Source organism: Nilaparvata lugens, chromosome X (genome assembly GCF_014356525.2).
Source record: "Nilaparvata lugens isolate BPH chromosome X, ASM1435652v1, whole genome shotgun sequence".
Classification (NCBI taxonomy): domain Eukaryota; kingdom Metazoa; phylum Arthropoda; class Insecta; order Hemiptera; family Delphacidae; genus Nilaparvata; species Nilaparvata lugens.
Window position 1 is genome coordinate 45,416,773 of NC_052518.1, and position 19,563 is coordinate 45,436,335.

The 19,563-nt window shown below is 35.1% G+C and overlaps 1 protein-coding gene across 1 annotated transcript in view; it reads right to left on the reverse strand.

Moving 5' to 3' along the window:
- Positions 1 to 7,391: 7,391 nt before the first annotated feature.
- Positions 7,392 to 19,563, reverse strand: part of LOC111056964 (chromatin complexes subunit BAP18) — a 42,322-nt gene continuing 30,150 nt past the window's right edge. The window contains exon 4 of the mRNA XM_039441406.1: positions 7,392 to 8,091. Within this exon, the coding sequence (XP_039297340.1) occupies positions 7,851 to 8,091 (241 nt within the window). The 3' untranslated portion in view covers positions 7,392 to 7,850. The remainder of the gene's footprint in view (positions 8,092 to 19,563) is intronic.

The window sequence follows — 19,563 nt, forward strand, 5'->3', positions numbered from 1 at the left end:
ACATCAAAATATTTCTCATCACTTCCTTTCAAACAAATCCGCAAGTATAATAAATTATCTTTTTCATCCCAACCGTTCGCTAAGGCAACCTTTTCAAAATAGTTGAAAAAATCATCAATATCAAATTCTTCATCTTTTCATCAAAAAATTTCGGTAATAGTAACGGTCTAAGTTTTTCCATTGTTAATCTGTTCCAATCCAATTCTATTCGATAATAAATAATAAATTCCCAATTAATCTGGTTTCAATAATCATAAATTCTCCATATCTCAAATATCTCTTCAATAATAATAAATTTATCCTATTCAATCATATCTTAATAATCATTCATTTCTCATCTCATCATAAATATCTAATTCTTTCTAATAAGAATTGATAATAAATCTTGCAATCGTACAAAATCTTCAATTGTCATAGCTTTTACAATTCAAAATCTCCAAATCAATAATCGTAAATTTTCCAATATCGTGAATCTCAAAATCTTTTCAATTATAATTATTATTCTCCATCCGTTCGTTAAAATCCGTTATTAGTAATCCATTATTGTTCTACAGTATTCCAATTCATTAAATCCTCGAAATTCATCCTACAAACTGTTTCTACAGCCCCGTACGGTTTAAACTCAACTATTTCACCCATAATTTCACTGAAATAAAAACATATATTTAATAATGAAAAATGCAACCACAAAAATTGAATCTTCAATGAGGTAACCGGAAAAGTCCAAATTCAAAAGCTGGATTAAAAACCCTTGAGCCTCCACCAAATATGTAAGCAAGATGTGGAACGGCGGGGAAGCCTCCACACCAAATATGTAGGCTAAGGGGGAAAAAAACTATGATAACAAAAAAAGAACAGAATAACTAGAACTTTAATTAATGAATCTTTAACATATATACATTTGAACAAAACAAGATTAATTTGATTATGAAACAATATTTGATATGAATTAATGGGGAAAACACTCGCTTGCTGCTAATGAGGATTCAATGTTTGTGGCTATGAAAATTTAAGAACAAATGATTCAGTAGTCACCTACCTTTTTACTTTCCTTGCCCTATTACCATAGGTAAGGAAAGTATTGCTTTCCAAAAAAAATTAAGGTACCCTAATTTCAAGTTTTCTATACGTTTCAAGTCCCCCTGAGTCCAAAAACATGATTTTTGGGAGTTGGTCTGTGTGTGTGTATGTGTGTGTGTGTGTATGTGTGTGTGTGTGTATGTGTGTGTGTGTATGTGTGTGTCTGTGAACACGATAACTCCATTCCTAATCAACCGATTGACTTGAAATTTTAAACTTAAGGTCCTTATACCATGAGGATCCGACAATAAGAGATTCAATAAAATTAAATTCAAGATGGCGGAAAAAATGATGGATTATTACTGAAAAACCATCTTTTTCACGGTTTTCTCTAAAACGGCTCTAACGATTTTCTTCAAATTTATACCATGGATAGCTATTTATAAGCCCTATCAACTGGCATGAGTCTCATTTCTGGGAAAATTTCAGGAGCTCTGTAATATTCTTGAGAAAAATGGCGGATAATGACTAAAAAACCATGTTTTTCATGGTTTTCTCGAGAACGGGTCTAACGATTTTCTTCAAATTTGTACCATGGATAGCTATTTATAAGCCCTATAAACTAGCATTAGTCTCATTTCTGGGAAAATTTCAGGATCTCCGTAATATTCTTGAGAAAAATGGCGGATAATGACTAAAAAACCATGTTATTCACGGTTTTCTCGAAAACGGCTTTAACGATTTTCTTCAAATTTATACCATGGATAGCTATTCATAAGCCCTATCAACTGGCATGAGTCTCATTTCTGGGAAAATTGCAGGAGCTCTGTAATATTCTTGAGAAAAATGGCAGTTACCAAAAAACCATGTTTTTCACGATTTTCTCAAAAACGGCTCTAACGATTTTTTTCAAATTCATACCCTGTATAGTTATTTATCAGATCTATCAACTGGCATGAGTCTTTTTCCTGGGAAACTAATGGGCGTCCACCCCATCCTTGAGAAATGGACTTTGTAACCTCCATCTCGTGCATGTGGTAGGTAGGTAGGTACACAGTCATAGTCAAAACAGTCACAGTCAAAAGTACACAGTCATAGTCAAGATATTTTATCTGTAAAACAGCTGTTTTGACGACTTATAAAAAATCATCGAATTTCACAATTTACACGAAGGAAAAAGTACTCTGAAAACAATAGTTATACATACAGTTTATAAAAAGTACACAGTCATAGTCAAGATATTTCATCTGTAGAACAGCTGTTTTGACGACTTTAAAAAAAATCATCGAATTTCACAATTTACACGGAGGAAAAAGTACTCTGAAAACAATAATTATATATACACATATACAGTGGTCTGATCGTAGTTACAAATATGTTGCCGCCAATTGTCATTATGTTATTCCCCTAAATTATCCTCGTTTGAGAATGAGGCTTACAGTTCAATGAGCAAGGAAAGTTGTGTGAGTGTACCACACCAGATTTTTGAAATAGCTTCCCACTTTGGCATCCACTGGTATTTCGCGACTTTAGTATTTAAAAAAAAAAAGAACAAATATTAACTGAACCAATGAATAGGCTCAGAACCCGTCTCCCTTAACAATACAATTATTTTTATACTGCCCGATCTGTGACAGAATAATTGAACTATTAAACGAACCGAAATCTAGCCTTTTTCACTGGATCAGCCGGACTTAACTTTCAGTCCTATCGAACGAGCTCACACACTGACAACCAAAAGTAAAATTTTGGGTATTAAATATAACTCAGTCAATGCCAAACATGAAACCATTTCAAGTACATATTTTTATCTGTCGCACAAGCGGCACGTTTGTTATTAAAAACAGAAGAGAAGCTACATTAATTTTGACTACAAATGAAATAAACAATCTTTCTGTCGATGACAAAAATTGTTTAAAGACAAAAACACTGTTCAATAAACTTTAACAATTTAAAACTCTAAAATCCTGATCAATATGAGATAAATATATGATTCATATATATGTCCCATATGACCAGGTGACAAATTGGGAATAGAATGCACATTTCCCGTTGCAAATTTAAGCAATAGTCTAATTTGCTTAATTTCTTGTGTTATCCAATGAGCACTACGCGACTTCCTAACTGAGGATAGAGCTTTGGTCATGACAGGGCAATGAATATTGTAGTAGTGGAGGAAGGTGCAATGGAATAACCCGTATTTTCTGTTTGTGTCCTTTTCCTCGGTAATGCAATTTATTCCAGACAAAACCGCTCTCAAATTGGCCAGATTATGAACACTACAATTACGGTAGGTGGTGCGTGTAACATTCCTTGGTTGGCCCATACGAATACCTTTTGTTAGATGCAATTCAATGGACTGGGCTGTATGATCAGAAAGCCAAGAATCTATGACGTTAATATTCTTATGCATTAATGTAAAACTGGTGATTATATTATCTATAGCCGTTTTACTGGTTATTGTTATCCTAGTGGGAACTCTGACGTTATATTACAAATTGAATTGATTCAAAATATTCAAAAAAGTTCTACGTTGAAAAGAGTCAACCAAAAAATCAACATTAAAATCTCCTGCACATATTAATTTAGTTCCAATATTGACCGACAGATTTTCTAAAACATTTATAAAATTGTTAAAAAACAAATGTATGTTACCATTAGGAGGCCGGTACCAACACCTAGGAGCACGTATGGTTCCTTATTTATATTGAATTTACAACATGCTAGTTCGATGCAACCCTCCTCACAGAGATCACTAACATTTAGTTCAGCAATATTTCGGAGTTGTTTATTGCAGATTATTTTGTAAAAATTGCAACACCACCCATGCTCTTATTAACTCTACAATAACAATCAATGAGATGCATATTTTCTACATTGATACAACCTAGTTCATAATTTTTTAGGCCATGCTCAGTCAGTATGAGAAAGTCTGGTTTTTCCAAGTCAATGAATATTTCCAATCTATCTATTTTATTGCTCAACGAACGTATGTTTTGGTGGACAACCTTGACCATCAGAGAAGCTGACTTTGATTCAGACCGAAATTTATTGTTGCAAGTACTACCAATTGGAAAATCAGAAAGGTTATACGTAGGCCTATTAGTTGTAAAACTGACCAGACTATTATATTTTTAGTCTGACAAGATATGGCATAATCATCACTATAATTCATGTTAACTGTTTTATTTATATTATTCTCTATTAATTGAGCTCTTTGGTCCTGCCTAACTAATCGTTTAATTTCTTACTTTCCACAAGCAGGACCGTAATCTAGTTTCCCACAAAGCTATGAAATCCTAAACTTATGGCTGCATCATAATCATGTGTTCCGTTAATAACATTTTTTTTATTTTTTTCTGCGACTGCAATCTTCCCTTTACTATTTAAATGCAGCCCATGCCTTGTGAACTTGTCTCTCTCAAGGTCAGTGATATCAATAATTCGTACATGATTAATTTTGTCACAAATTCTTTTTATTTTACCATTGATTTTTCGTATCTCGCGGTTCACACAGGACCAGTCAGGAAGATCATATCGGATAGGTATGGTGGTAACAAGGACATTTGTGAAATTCATCACAAGAAGAAGAGGCAGTAAACCTTTTGGAAAGACTGAAGACTGATTGCAATATACATCATTGGCCCCTCCCATGATAGTTACATGATCGCTTTTGGAGAGATCCTTACTCATGATATTAGTTGCAATCGAATTGAATTTCGCCCCTGGTTTAACTAATCCACTGACTGAATGCTTGAAATCAGATTCAAAGCAATTAACAATGTCACGGCCATGGCTACTCCCAAAAATTTTCACTACTCCCTTGGTACGTTTGCTCCTATCCGCCCTCAGATTCCTCTGATCAATTTCATAATTTGCGTGATTTGAGGTAATCTCAGAAGTGGAACAATTAGCCACATCAATCGTCGATCTGTGTGATGATACATGCGACTTAACGTAAGTATCTGACTTGTGTTTTAGAAACTTACATACGTTACACAGCAATCTCCATCTATACCCAAAAACATCAAAATGAGAATTACCCAATAGGCTCTACTTAAAACATTTTGTCCTATTTATTCTACGAAATTTAAATACCTCTTCTATGAAATACAAAGTAAATATCCCAGTCAAAATTGTTAGTTTGTTGAATACAGGGCAGTTTAATCAGTTCATTAGTATTGAATATAGAGCTCACTTTTCCAATCAATGCTGAGGAGAACCTATCATTATAACTACCCATTGAGTCTAGACTATAAAACGTTTTTGGGCATTGTCATACAGTAATATGCTCCAATGTGAGCCTGACCATCTGTTATTGATCCTGCTTGAAGACTATCATTTACGATAAAGACAATAACCTTATTCTGCTCAATTATTCTATTCAGAAACGATAAATCCACTCCTTCATCGTTAATAATCATTGTTGTAACTGCCGGTAAGACTATGTATTTGCCTGGGAAAGATTCAGTAAGGTAATTACAAAAACAATCCATATCAGCCAACATCAGCAAGGAGCTCTGATATGAGAAAGGCGCTCATACGGTCGATGAGGGCGCTGCCATGCGACGTTGGAGAAACATTCTCCTCGTTCTTCTGCACTTGCGACTCGGACGATGACATTTCCATGAGACGGATGTCCAGCTCCATTGAACGATTTATAGCGGCGCTCCACTGCTCCTCAAGTACTTCCATCCGCGCTCTCAATCGCTCGTTCTCCCGTTCAAGATCTGCCTGCTTGAAATGATCGTGTGTGATGTCTGGTGCTGAAGTCAGTAACACATTATCTTCGTTGTCCTCCACCGAGTCATGCGAGTGCGACCCCGAAACATCCCGCACAATAGACAAATCGTTGTTTGTTATGAGTGAGACAGAACACCCTTTTGCTAAACATCACCCTTACTAGTTGACGGTGCCTTTCTGAACTTGAATCCCTTATACAGAATCGCTGGGTTGCCCTTGGATGTTTTACATGATTTTATTCCTGAGTTCATATTATTAATCATATAATCGTGCATTATCCATAGGTCTACATCACTGTATTTGAAAGTTTGCAGTCTATAGCTACGAAATGGGTGGAATCAACAAGTGTCAATAACACAGCTGACACTCGAACGACAGATAACAAAAACAGGAGATGAGATAATAGGATTCCGTAAATGCTTCAGCTTACTATATACAGAGTACCGTTCCCATAACTACCATTGATAAGCTCTTATCTTTTATCGCCGTTGTGAAAAATGTTTGTAGCAATCCAAACCTTTACACAGTCAGTCAATGAATCGATAACAAAACTGTACTTATCACAATACACCGGTGGGACCAAAAAGGCGCCAACTTTTTCCCAGCAGCAATAAGTCACTCAAGAAACCCAACCTAACCTCACCGTCGTAACAAACTTTTCACACTACAAAGAGATAAGATGAAAAGTATTTGTAATTATTTTGCATCTACAACACAACACAATTTGAAGTTTCACTCATAGCAAAACACCATCTAATTTAACTTTAAACTATTTGAAATGGAAAATTATTCAGAGCCGACGTTAACCACAGTTTTACCAAACACATCAGGCGTGCCAACCCTGTAATTGGATATTATAAGTGATTCATTGGGCTATGAAGAGGTGGATTCAAGTTGCCAGGTCTTTAAGTAAGAAGCAAAACCCTCTTAAAGTTGATTTTGCAGAGAATATCAAGTTGCCTTGGAAAGAATGCAATTGAAGGCTCTAATTATTTGATTAAGAATCATGTTGCAACATGACAGAATCATACAGCATGCGTGATGAGGACGAGTCTTGTTGATCACTTTGGCGGCAACCTTGGCACGAGATTTGAATATTTCCCCAATGTTATTGCAATAAAGCAGGATTTCTCTTTTTTCATAAATTCGAATAGTCTATCAACATTTAAGTGCACCGATACTACAAAAAATAAAGAACAAGTTATCCAATACCAAGTTTGTGGGTCTAAATCCTTTCTAAAGTGGGAATATAAATAGAAATCTTGAAAAATAGGTTTCGGTTACCATATAAAGCTAGGTATTAGGTATAAGCGATACCGATTTTGCCTCAGCATGGTAGTCGACGTCTCTTGGCTACTGTATCTATAGTCACTATAACCATAGAGAAAAGATAGCATAAGCTCTGATATCTTTTCTCTATTCTGTAACTCAATCACTTGTCACAGTATCTTTAGTTACTGTTATGTCTTTACAATGACAATAGCAACACAATAATATCAAATTCTAGACACAACCCACCCAATTCAACAGAACACAACACAGCACAACATTTCATAGGCCGTTTGCGTTGTTAAGTGTATCGCTAAATTCAAACTTAACTGGTGAGAATGATAAATGACAATAAAAAATCACTTGAACAAATTTATTTTTGGCATCAAAAGCGCACAAATATATCCGAATAATTATTCAGTTTATTTCACAAACACATCATTCCTTCAGTACATGACTTGTTTGAAGTGAATCGCAAATGTAAAAGTCTCACCAATGCAAATATCGCCTCCAACTGCCATGATTCACTAACCCAAGTAACACTAACCAACTGATTTGTTTAATATTATTATCGACACAAAATAACCTCTTAAAAATAAGGTTGAATAGAACAATTAATAATTATTCACAAACATTTTTTTGTTTAGTTTTCAAAATTGAGATCAAATAGATTAACTTCAGTATTTGTTCACACACAGACGTTTGTTTTCAAACCTGAGATCGAATAGAACTGTATCTATACACCTATACACTTGAATGGTTTTTTCAATTTTTTAATATTGAAAATGAAAAGAACAATTTGTTGAGGTAAGTGATTATTAGGATGTAACCTCTTCAGTACCCGCATCAAAGTGGAGCTTGACCTCGTCAGGCAAGTCCTCCACGTCGATTTCGGATTCGTTTTCGGTGGCATTGAGCATGTTGAGCGTGACTTCAGCAGCCGACTTGCCTGTTATCATGGCCTGTGACTGCGGTGACTGCAGCTGTGGTGACTCGGTAACAACTGGAATGCCCGCATCCTCGAAAGCCTTCTTCTTCAATGTAGCTCTGATTTGCGCACTAAATACAAAGTAAAACATTTGCAGCAATATCAATTATTATCAGTCAAATAATTATTTTTAAAAAATCATATTTTCTAACAATGTGCATCTTTTTACTCAGACTTTGCCAATTATACTAGAAAACTTTTTCAACATTATTAAATAGCATTTTATTATGACTAATTTTATTTATATCAATAGAATACGTAATATTGGGGAAACCTTCAGAGTACCGACAAGTAATGAGGGGCTAACAAACATTAAAAGCTACGATAAGTACTTTGTGCAGGATAAATATTATAGTAACGGATGTTTATTGAAAATGAAAAAAAAAACCAGTCCAAATTATATGTTGGTTTACGGTTTTCATAGAATAAGATTATTGTTCTTATATGTGAACATGATATTTGCATTTTGGAAACCTTAAGTGGATTGCCTCACAAAATAATAGTAAATGCAAAAATGGTGACACTATCCCTCGGACTTCAGACAGAACTACTTGTACTAAAATAAATAAATAAAATGCTAGACAAAGTACTAAAATAAGCGGTAAATCCAACAAACATAACAGCGCTCTGTTCAGGTTAGTAAAATTTTATTTCAAACTGGGGAGGTAAAAATATTACTGTGTTTTTATAAAAAAGTATTAAAGGATTTATTATAATTACTTTTTTTTAAATAAAACTAGACTTGATTCCATATGGAATTGAAATTGAGCGGATTTATACAGAGTGTAAAATTCTAATTATACAGAGTGTTTACGAACTGCCTACCAACACTCTAGGGCATTGTTCCAAGCTAACAAACATATCTAAATATCATATTTAAATTGTCCGGAAGTCTTCAGTTATTCACGCAGCGGCCATTTTGCTTTTTCACTTATTATTTTATTCCTTTATTATGGTTGAACACACGAAATTGAAATTTTACTCAATCATTTATAACAACTAGACAAAGCTACAAAAAATAATTATGATAATTTTTCAAATTCATAAAACAAAATGGCGGCTACTTATAATTTTGTTTCTCAAATAACTCAGAACTTGTTGTTTTAACAAACAATTTACAAGAATGACGTTTTTTATTAAATTTAATCACCTATCGATTGGAACCTGACTTTTAAGATGGACCAATATAACTGAGATATGGCAGCTTTGATGATAGGTGACCGCTGGGGATTAGTTGCAGTGCATGCCAAGGCATGCGGCTAAAGTCTGCCAGGTACCAAGCAGGCCTGCCAGTAAATCAGGTACCAATCTATAAGTAATCAAATGTACTAAAAAAACTTATTTCTGTAAATGTTTTGTGAAACCAACGGTTTCTGAGTTATTTAAGAGACAACATTTTTAATGGTCGCCATTTTGTTTTATGAATTTGAAAAATTATCATAATTTTCAAGTAGTATGATCATTTCTTGTGTAAAATTAGGTAAGAAATTGAATAAGAATAATTAGAAGTATGTAACTTCACTTATTGTTGAGATAATTGGAAAAATCAAATAATGTAATTTTCCAATTTGAAAGGGATATAAATAGAATACTACAGTACCGTAATTGTTAAACGTTATTTTACATCGAGAGAGATTGTAGATAATGCAATTTTAAATAAAAAATGTCGAGCTACTTTTTGACTAAAACACAATCAAACCTCATAATTTTGGTATTTTATTGATCAGAGCAAAGATTTTTCAAATGTTATTTTTTTGTCTGTTCTATATCCTTCGAATCCTGATTTATGAGGTTTAAGTACGTTTTAGACAAGAAAAGTAACTGAAAATTTCTTCTTAAGAATTAAATTATTTACAATTTATTCTGATTTAAAATACCGTTTAACAATATTATCAATTTGGAATTGTAATGTTACGTTTTTCACATTTTCCCATAGTAGATGCTATTTACTGGTGGTGCGAGACTTTTTTGCGACTTTTCCCCCCCTCCCCCCGCACCCATCCTACCTTCCCCCCTCCCCCCTTCCCACCGCACCTCTCCCGCACCTCTCCCGCCACCTCCACCACCCCCTTAGAAGGAGAAGAGGCTCTCTCTCTCTCTAGAAGAAGAAGAAGGAGAAGAAGAAGGAGAAGAAGAAGGAGAAGAAGAAGGAGAGGAAGATGATACTCTCTCTCTCTCTCTCTTGTCATGCTCTAGTTAATATAGTCATGGCTAATTACATTCAGTCATGCTCAATTACATTTAGTCATGGTCTATTTGATGATTAATAGTAGAGAGAGAGAGATATGTGTGAGAGAGAGAGAGGCAATCTACTGACAGATTTAAGTGAAATGAATATCTTACTCTCAGATTTAACTGAAACATGTTTTTGACAACGAGTTGTACACACAACGAACACTGCCAGATTTAAGTGAAACAAACTTCTTACTGTCATAAATTCTAGATGTACTTGACAACTAGGATGAGATTTTATCATTCTTCCAAGAATATATGTCCAGCAGTAACATTCAAATCCCATCTTTTCAAAACTCTTTATGTGTCAAGCATAGTTGAACATTCTTTGGAAGAATAATAGTGAATTCAAAGTTCTTTTCTGAATCTATATTGATATAAATCATTCTCACCAAATCTTACATTCTTAACATATTATCAAACTGAAAAACATTGCCATTTCTTGTTGTAGTTTTCACAACACTATGTAGCAACGTTTGCTTACCGTGAGACAACCTTGGGCGTTATCATTACGCACCAATTCTGCTCTTGGCTGATGATTAACATGTTTCAAAATTTCACTTCAGAGAGCTTACAAGGACGAATGCCGTTGCGGTCTAATTCAATACTTGACAATTGTCACGTTTTGCAATTTTAGTTCACATAGCTTACAAGGACAAATGCAGTTCCGGTCTAATTCAATACTTGAGTATTGTCACGTTTTTGCAGAGTTCACAAGGACGAATGCATCTCTGTTCTAATTCATCTCAAATTCGAGCATTAACACGTTTCGTACATAATCTTGTTTCAGCTTGGAAAAATGCATGTGAACGTTGAAATAGAATGTAGCTATTTACCAATTTATTGTCAGAGTCATTTGTCAACTGCCTACCAATGTTTACTACCTTATTTTCAATAATTAGGTTAGAGTGAATTGCGCCAAAATTGATGACAAGCCTTATCTGTCAGCTGTTGATACTGCCGGCTACTGTGCTACTGTGATATCTCTATATTGTCTGTTTTCATTTTAAAACTAACTCAAGCTTGTTCATTTCTGCAACCCCTGTTTATTTTCTGTTTATCTGCTTTAATTTTATAGTCTTCCCATTTAACGTAATTTTTTGTCATTTTCTGTGTTTTTCGAACCTCTGTGTCTAATTTAAATATTAAAACCACGTGGAAAAATTCCCATTGGTGGACTTTTCCTTATTAGGCACAGGATTGGTTCTTGCCCAAATCACGTGGTTCTTCTTCTCAGAAGAAGACCAGGTGATTTCCTCTTTTTGGGAAGAAGAGACACTTGCCTTCTGAGAATCGAATTATCAGGACCCGTTTAATTTGTCCTATTAAAATTAATGTTTAAATGGTTTCTCTTCTTGTTAAATGTAATATATCCAGTGTGTTAAATGTGTAGCTCCTCTGTAGTCTTGTGCTCTTAAATTAAATTGGAAGGCAAGTTCAATTTGTATAAGCTTATTCCTGAGGAAGAATTGTGAAACTAAATCCTGGGTGTTGCCATTCCACGCCAGATCTTCAAGTGAAATAAAATTATTAAGTGAATTGGGGCCCCACGATCGAGTTGGTGAGCGAAAAATACTTATTCTATCCAATCAGTGAATTGAGAAAGCTACAATTTTCTATCAATTAATTATTGTGAAAGAGTGCAGGACTATATCCTCCTATAATACCGTGTAACCCCTATTAAAATCCTAATTGCACTATATTACCAAGAACATTCATATTATTATCTCATATCAAGAACATTTATTACCAAATTTTGAAAACTCTATTATTCCAATTTGTCAATTATTTAATTAATTATTATTATTTGATTCTTAACGATTATAATTCATCAATAAATTTGCATAATTGTTAACCAGTTTCAGTAATTTCTCTAATTAGATCCTGCTCAGTTCGGTCTATAATTACCATATTGGTTTTCCTCTGTAGGAATTATTTCAGGTATTGGAATATCAATATTGAATTTACTTGTTATTCATAAGAAATAAATTACATTCGCTGTGCTCGGGTTTGAATTGCCTGGAGATATTGGTAGGCTATCACACCTGATTCTCAGGCAGTTTATATCAGAGTACGGCGGAAATATTATTTCTTGTGGAATTGTAGGATATTCTGGACGGGTGTGGGCAGCTCTGCCGGCTGATTTTTTTATCCGAATTACAGGTGTTAAGCGTCTAGAGGCTCTTGCGAATCCACAAGATTGGCGCCCGAACAGGGACGGTGAAGGAGAGGGAGCTTATTTCATCTTAATAATCATAAATTTATTTCAGAGATCGACTTATCTACGCTTGAGAGGGAGCAGAAATATAAATATTTCTTTTCAGTGGAGTCGTGGGTCGCCTAGCCATCAATACTCTGTTCAATATTGTTGTTCAATTTTATTTCTTAATAATTATTGATCGAATTGAGCAGGTATTTTTTGTTGCACTAATGGGGGCTACACGGTGTTACTCTGATGTATTAATCCCTGAAATGAACAAGCTTGAGGTAGTTGATTTATTTATTAATTTGTGATTGTTCATACACTGGATATTATTTTGATTGTGTTGAATTTTATGTTGATCATTACTGTATATTATATTGTAGAGTATTATTGTATTCTAAAACGTATTATTGTCGCGATTTTGTCTTGCTTTGAAGTTGTGGGAATTAGTCAGCGGTATTAATTCTTCAGAACTACAAGATAATTTGCACTGACCTGATTCTGTTATTCCAATTTGCGCGCACCACTATCATTCACTCACTATTTTTCACTTATTGGATTTTGTCTACACTTCACTTTTTGGGAGAATCATGGCAAACCCCGCCACGGAACTGGATGGGTCTACCACATTGTTTACACCGGCAGATCCTGTCTCACCCGAAGCTCCTCCAAAACCGGCAACCAGCGCGACTTCAGTTGACTTTGAGCGCAGCATTCGAGAGCGTTTGTCATCGACTCGGCTAGAGGAAAGTCAGCCAATACTTAATTCGGTGCAATCATCACCAATCGCCAACGTCGATCGGCGCGAGGTAGATCGTCAAACGTCTTCCAATGATGTCGTTGCTGCTGAGTTGGAGACCAAACAGCCGCAGGGGCTGCCATATCTACCACCTGGGACGATCGAAACCATACTTGAAGTTTTCAAGATCACTGCTGCTGGAATAGAAAAGAAATTAGAAGAAACCGGCAATAGATTGGACAAGAAAATAGAAGAAACAAGTAATAGTTTGGACAAGAAAATAGAAGAAACCAGTAATAGATTGGACAAGAAAGTGGAAGAAATGACCGCAAACTTTTTGCAACTCAAAAGTAACGTTGAGGATTTACATCGAAAAATGGATGAAAAACAAATTGAAGCTAAGAATTATACAAATGAACAAATACAAATGGTGAGAAGTGAATTTGGTGAAAGAATTCTAAACCAACACCGGGAAAATACTGAAGCAAATGGTGAATTGGAGAGCAAGATTACCCAGGCCAATGCTAAGCTAGCTCAGAATGATGTGAGGTTAGGTGAATTGGAGGCTCAGCAAACAAATCACACGGCCCAAATAAACCAGCTGAGAGCAGATGTCACACAGAATTCAGCTGAAACTTTAAATCCCGAAGTAATTAAGGGATTGAAAACTCAGCTAGATCAAACTAAAGCCGAGTGTCTACAAATAAAGAATAGTTTGGCTAACGTTTCTGGTGGTAATAATCATAATACTGGACAAATCTTGTCATCTTTACCAATATTTGATGATACTGAGTGCACCATTCAACCACGGGCATTCATTCAGCATTTGCAGGCTATTGATTCCATTACTACTATACCATGGATTACGTGGAGAATGCATCTTTTACTATGTCTACAGAAAGAACCACTGATACACTTCAGAAGTCACATTACTGAATTCAACTCGTTAAAGGATTTTATTGACAACTTCTTAGCTACTTTTTGGTCTCCTGCAAGACAGAGAAATTTATTGTCTCACATCATTACATGCAGATATGACAAGCAGAATACGGGGCTGTCCATGAGTGCCTTTTCAGCCCACATTCGCTATTTGAACAATCTGATGGATAATCCAATCGAGAATGGAAATTTGATCGAAATATTAATTGGGAAGTTACCTTATTCCATTCAGACGGCATTAAGCTCGCAAAGTTTTGAATCCTATGACAAGTTTGAGGCTTGTTTGAGTCAAGTACAGAGTGTAGACGATAAATTTGGTTCACGGAATTTCAAAACAAACCATCAGAAGGATGAGAGGTTAGGTGTTGTCGTGAATGAAGTTGAAACTCCTCATCGTAATTATAATCGAGGCAGTCAACCGAGTCGACCTCAAAATAATAGCCATGGATTTGGAGATAATCATCGGAGAAATTATAATGAGGGAAGTTCATTTATTCCAAATAAATCAGTCGACTCAACTACAACTCCAGAACAAAACATAAACAGAAGCGATGACGTCACTCAACCGCAGCCATCTGTATCAACAACCAGTTCGTCGCCCAACCAACAATCCCAGTCCAACAAAAAGCAGTTCCATTCTAATAATCAGAAGGGAAATAATTCTCAGCGTCATAATAACAATAATTGACAACCAGTTTCGACTGTCTCTGGCATCAATCATCATAAAAACGAGACAGTCAGAAAAAAAGTTATTCCGATCGTAGGAGTAACCGACCGTGAGGTGCTGCAGTCTGGCGGAAAAAATTCACACTGCTCCCAACCACGTGACAGCGGTAAATCCAGTCATGAAGAAGTAGTCCAGGCGCTGGCTTACATTGAGCATGCATGAGAGAGGCAGAGAATTTGACTTCGGATTATTGTTAGGGGGTCTTTAGTGTATATGAAACTCGATGTCGTCACGTCCCAGGGTGGTCGACAGATTTGGGGGGAGGGGGATAAGTTGTAAAAAACGCGCGCTTATAAAATCGCCTGTCCTGCAGTTACTATTCATAGTGCAGCTTTGAATTTTTTCTCAATATTATGTACACATAACTGGCTTTCAATGTGGTCCTCTACATTTTTGCGATAAACCGCATAGTTTTTCCGTAAAAAAATAAAATATCTCGAAAAATGTATTTTTTTATTAATGACTTTTTGTTATTTCTCGAATATTTGAGTCGTTAGCCAACTTAGAGGAAAAGGTTCTCAATAAACGTTGTAGGCCGTTTCTTCCTGAATCCAATGATATATATAGTTTGGGGGTTACGATCATAGATGCGGTGGTGGGAGGGGGATAAGTAGCACTGTTACGCTGCGGCGCGGTCCTCCCCCATGATTAATGCGCTTATTGGCCTGTCTATCGCATCGCTCCTACTAGTCTATGCATTCAAATTATGCATTTCAGGAACACTATCTTATGTATTTTCGGTCGCTGAACACGATTTTTCAACTCTCAAGTCTCAATAATTGATAATTCTCATCATAATATACAAATTATGGTCAAAACTACAAACTTCATCTTATTATCATTATTTATGATTACATTGTAATGATAAACCATCTTTTTAGGAATCCTATATGTGTTTCTCAGTCGATCAAAAACTTATATTCCATAAAGAGAGACTAATTATTCGATTTAGTTCAATTATCACTTACCCCATAGAACACCGAGTAACAGGAGTAAAATATTTTCTTAATATAAATTTACAGTTGAAGCACAAATAATGCCAATTACTCCCATGTGATGTGACTAAATATTTGATAACAAAGGGAATACAACTCTAAAGCTGCGTTTACACCAAAATTATTAACAAAATGTTAATAACTTAATCTTTATAGATTCTATTGGATTGAACATAGCTTATCATACACATGATGAACATAATGTGTATGTCAAGTTCCGTTCAATCTAATAGAATCTTTAAATATTAAGTTATTAACATTTTGTTAATAACTTTGGTGTAAACGCAGCTTCATCAACTGATTTCTGTAACTTATATCTACGAATAGATACTTTTCATCTGGCTGAGTTTGACTGATTGTCTTGGGGTGGTACTTGATTGGAAGTGGAATAGGAGATATCTTTGTTGAATCTGAAATATTTGGAGAGAATACTGTTGGAAATCTATTGAGGGGAGATCAGTATAATTAGGGTGTGAGAGCAAGCAATCAATTCAATGAAACAACTACAAGAAGAACTCATGAACGGTTCAAATATGAGAGAATGTCAAAGTATATTTGAAAGAAGTCAGGAGCAATTTGTGGAGTTTTTTTAGAATCACAATGCAAAATCAATGACTACTTGAAATTTATGAGAGATTATTGTAACATAGTTTAAATTATCTTAAATTGTATTCGTGCTCATAAGGAAGGACTCTGATATTGCACATAGAAACTAACGAGAAAAGATCCCATACTTTTTTCATTTAATCACACATACTATGCTATTGAGTCTGTGTTATATCTAGAAAATATGGAAAAATACCCACAGAAGTAGAAAATCATTTCCAATAAGGAAACATTAACTCTATACTGTCAATACATTGACTCTCTGTCAAAAGGAAACCTTGAGAATTTAATAATGTGACAACCGATCATGCTTTGGAGCAAACCCTCATTCGATCATCTAAGACTCTTAGGTGAGTGATTGGAATAGCTAGTTCTTCAAAGGTTTTCCTAAAATGGCTGCTACTATATAAATGAATCTTCCATCAATGATATTCTGTTCAAGTATGTAGACATCATTATGGATATCACTGAAGATTGTGAAGAAAGTCATCGAAGGAACTAAAACAAGAATAATGGGAGATGAGAATGATTTCCAGAAGCATAACCTTCTCACGAGAACATTACATTTTTCTTCAAGACTCTGATGAACAACAGAATCTGCATAATGTTATCAATGGCCTGGAAGCAAGTGAAGAAGTGTGTGATTCTCTTTTGAATGTAGAAAGAAATAGGCCTAGTTATTCGGTATCCTACGATTTTGATCTGAACATAGTTGTGGCAAATTGTAAAAGTGTTTTCTCACCTATAAAAAGAAACAGAGTTCTGTCATTCTCCACGATGCAATCAGACAAAAATCCTAGTCTTAGTTCATTCTAGAACAAAAAGATCCTATCTCTGTATTTTACTAGGTAGCTGTTTAAAGATAAATCAGCATTGATGTTTTAGTGCAGCATGCATTTCTACAATAACCGCAATCTCTGTCAACATCTGATGGATATTTAAAAAAAAGCTTAATCTCACTTGGTCCATGAAATTGTAAGTTAATCTAGTTGTGGATTTGACTAAATCCCTAAATATCGTTGACAAATTCGCATAATGATGACATGGCTCTCCTGAATTCAACTCCTTCTTCACTTTTCAAAACTTTCAATACGCTGCAAGATCATAGAAACTTTGTGATGAGAAGAGTTATGAAAATTCTCAATGAGAATGGAGTGGTACAGGTGGACATAGCTTTTCATGTCTATGGTCTAAATTCAAACAAAGGTAGTGACAATACTAGAAGCAGCAGAGTAAAAGAATCACTCCAATAATATGCTCTCCAAACCATCGAGACTTGATTTCTAAATATGTGGCGGAGATTTATTAATGTGACATGCAAGAATCTATAAAGGAATAATCCATACGTTGGCTACGTGCAGGAATACATTCATTCATTCATTTGTGGATAAAATTACAAATCATATAAATATGTTTGGGAAAAAATAACAGGCATGGCCCCAAAACTATTCTATTCCCAATTTTGATACTGACTAACTTGTTACCATTTCAAAACAGTCTGAACGGGGATACCATAATGGATGAATCTATCAAAAGTTAGTAAAATGCTATTATAATAATACTGTTAAAAATAATTTGAATGAATATTTAAATTTTCATTCATTTTGATTTGACACATATCTATTATAATATTGGATATGATTTATCGAAAGTTCACGACAAACTGAAGATTCACGAAAAATTAACATTTTCATACTAAACATTATGATAATGAATGAATGATAACATTTCCACCATAAAGAACCAATAATTCCACAAACATTTCTTGGAAATTAACTGACCACTATATCAAGTAAGCGTGGCCAGTGTGTAATTAATAATTTAGCCTGCAGCGCATCACAATAAATTAATTTGAAATGTAAACAATAAAACATAAACACATATAAATATTATCATTATTCTATCTCAATATATTTCTTGAAACCAAAGTTTCGTTTATTTCAAACAGTCATTTCTCAGTTTTCTTGCAGAATGAGACGAAGTTTGTAATTTTGACCATAATTTGTATATTATGATGAGAATTATCAATTATTGAGACTTGAGAGTTGAAAAATCGTGTTCAGCGACCGAAAATACATAAGATAGTGTTCCTGAAATGCATAATTTGAATGCATAGACTAGTAGGAGCGATGCGATAGACAGGCCAATAAGCGCATTAATCATGGGGGAGGACCGCGCCGCAGCGTAACAGTGCTACTTATCCCCCTCCCACCACCGCATCTATGATCGTAACCCCCAAACTATATATATCATTGGATTCAGGAAGAAACGGCCTACAACGTTTATTGAGAACCTTTTCCTCTAAGTTGGCTAACGACTCAAATATTCGAGAAATAACAAAAAGTCATTAATAAAAAAATACATTTTTCGAGATATTTTATTTTTTTACGGAAAAACTATGCGGTTTATCGCAAAAATGTAGAGGACCACATTGAAAGCCAGTTATGTGTACATAATATTGAGAAAAAATTCAAAGCTGCACTATGAATAGTAACTGCAGGACAGGCGATTTTATAAGCGCGCGTTTTTTACAACTTATCCCCCTCCCCCCCAATCTGTCGACCACCCTGGGACGTGACGACATCGAGTTTCATATACACTAAAGACCCCCTAACAATAATCCGAAGTCAAATTCTCTGCCTCTCTCATGCATGCTCAATGTAAGCCAGCGCCTGGACTAAAGAGAAAAATCTGCCTGCTCGTATTGCGTCAGCTAGTAGTGACAGTTTGCGGGTTATGCCCCACGAGGCTACTAGTAGTGATGGTTTGCGGGTTCTGCCTCCCGAAGCTGATAGAGTTCCCCATCCAAGTGTTAATAACAGGAAGGCGAGACCTACTGAATTGGTCTTTACAAATGAATTCAAAAATAAAGACAACTCCAATTTAAATCCAATATCTTCACCCATTATTCTCGAAAGTTACACCATTTTCCGAGAGGATGTCATAGATGATTTGTTAGATGATGAAGCTCCACAGGTCCATAAGGATAACCATGGACAATATCAAGCCTATCTGGATATAGAATTGTATGGTCTGAAATGTAGAGCTATGATAGACACCGGATCACAGTGTAGTCTTATTCAAGGAGATTTCTTTGCACAA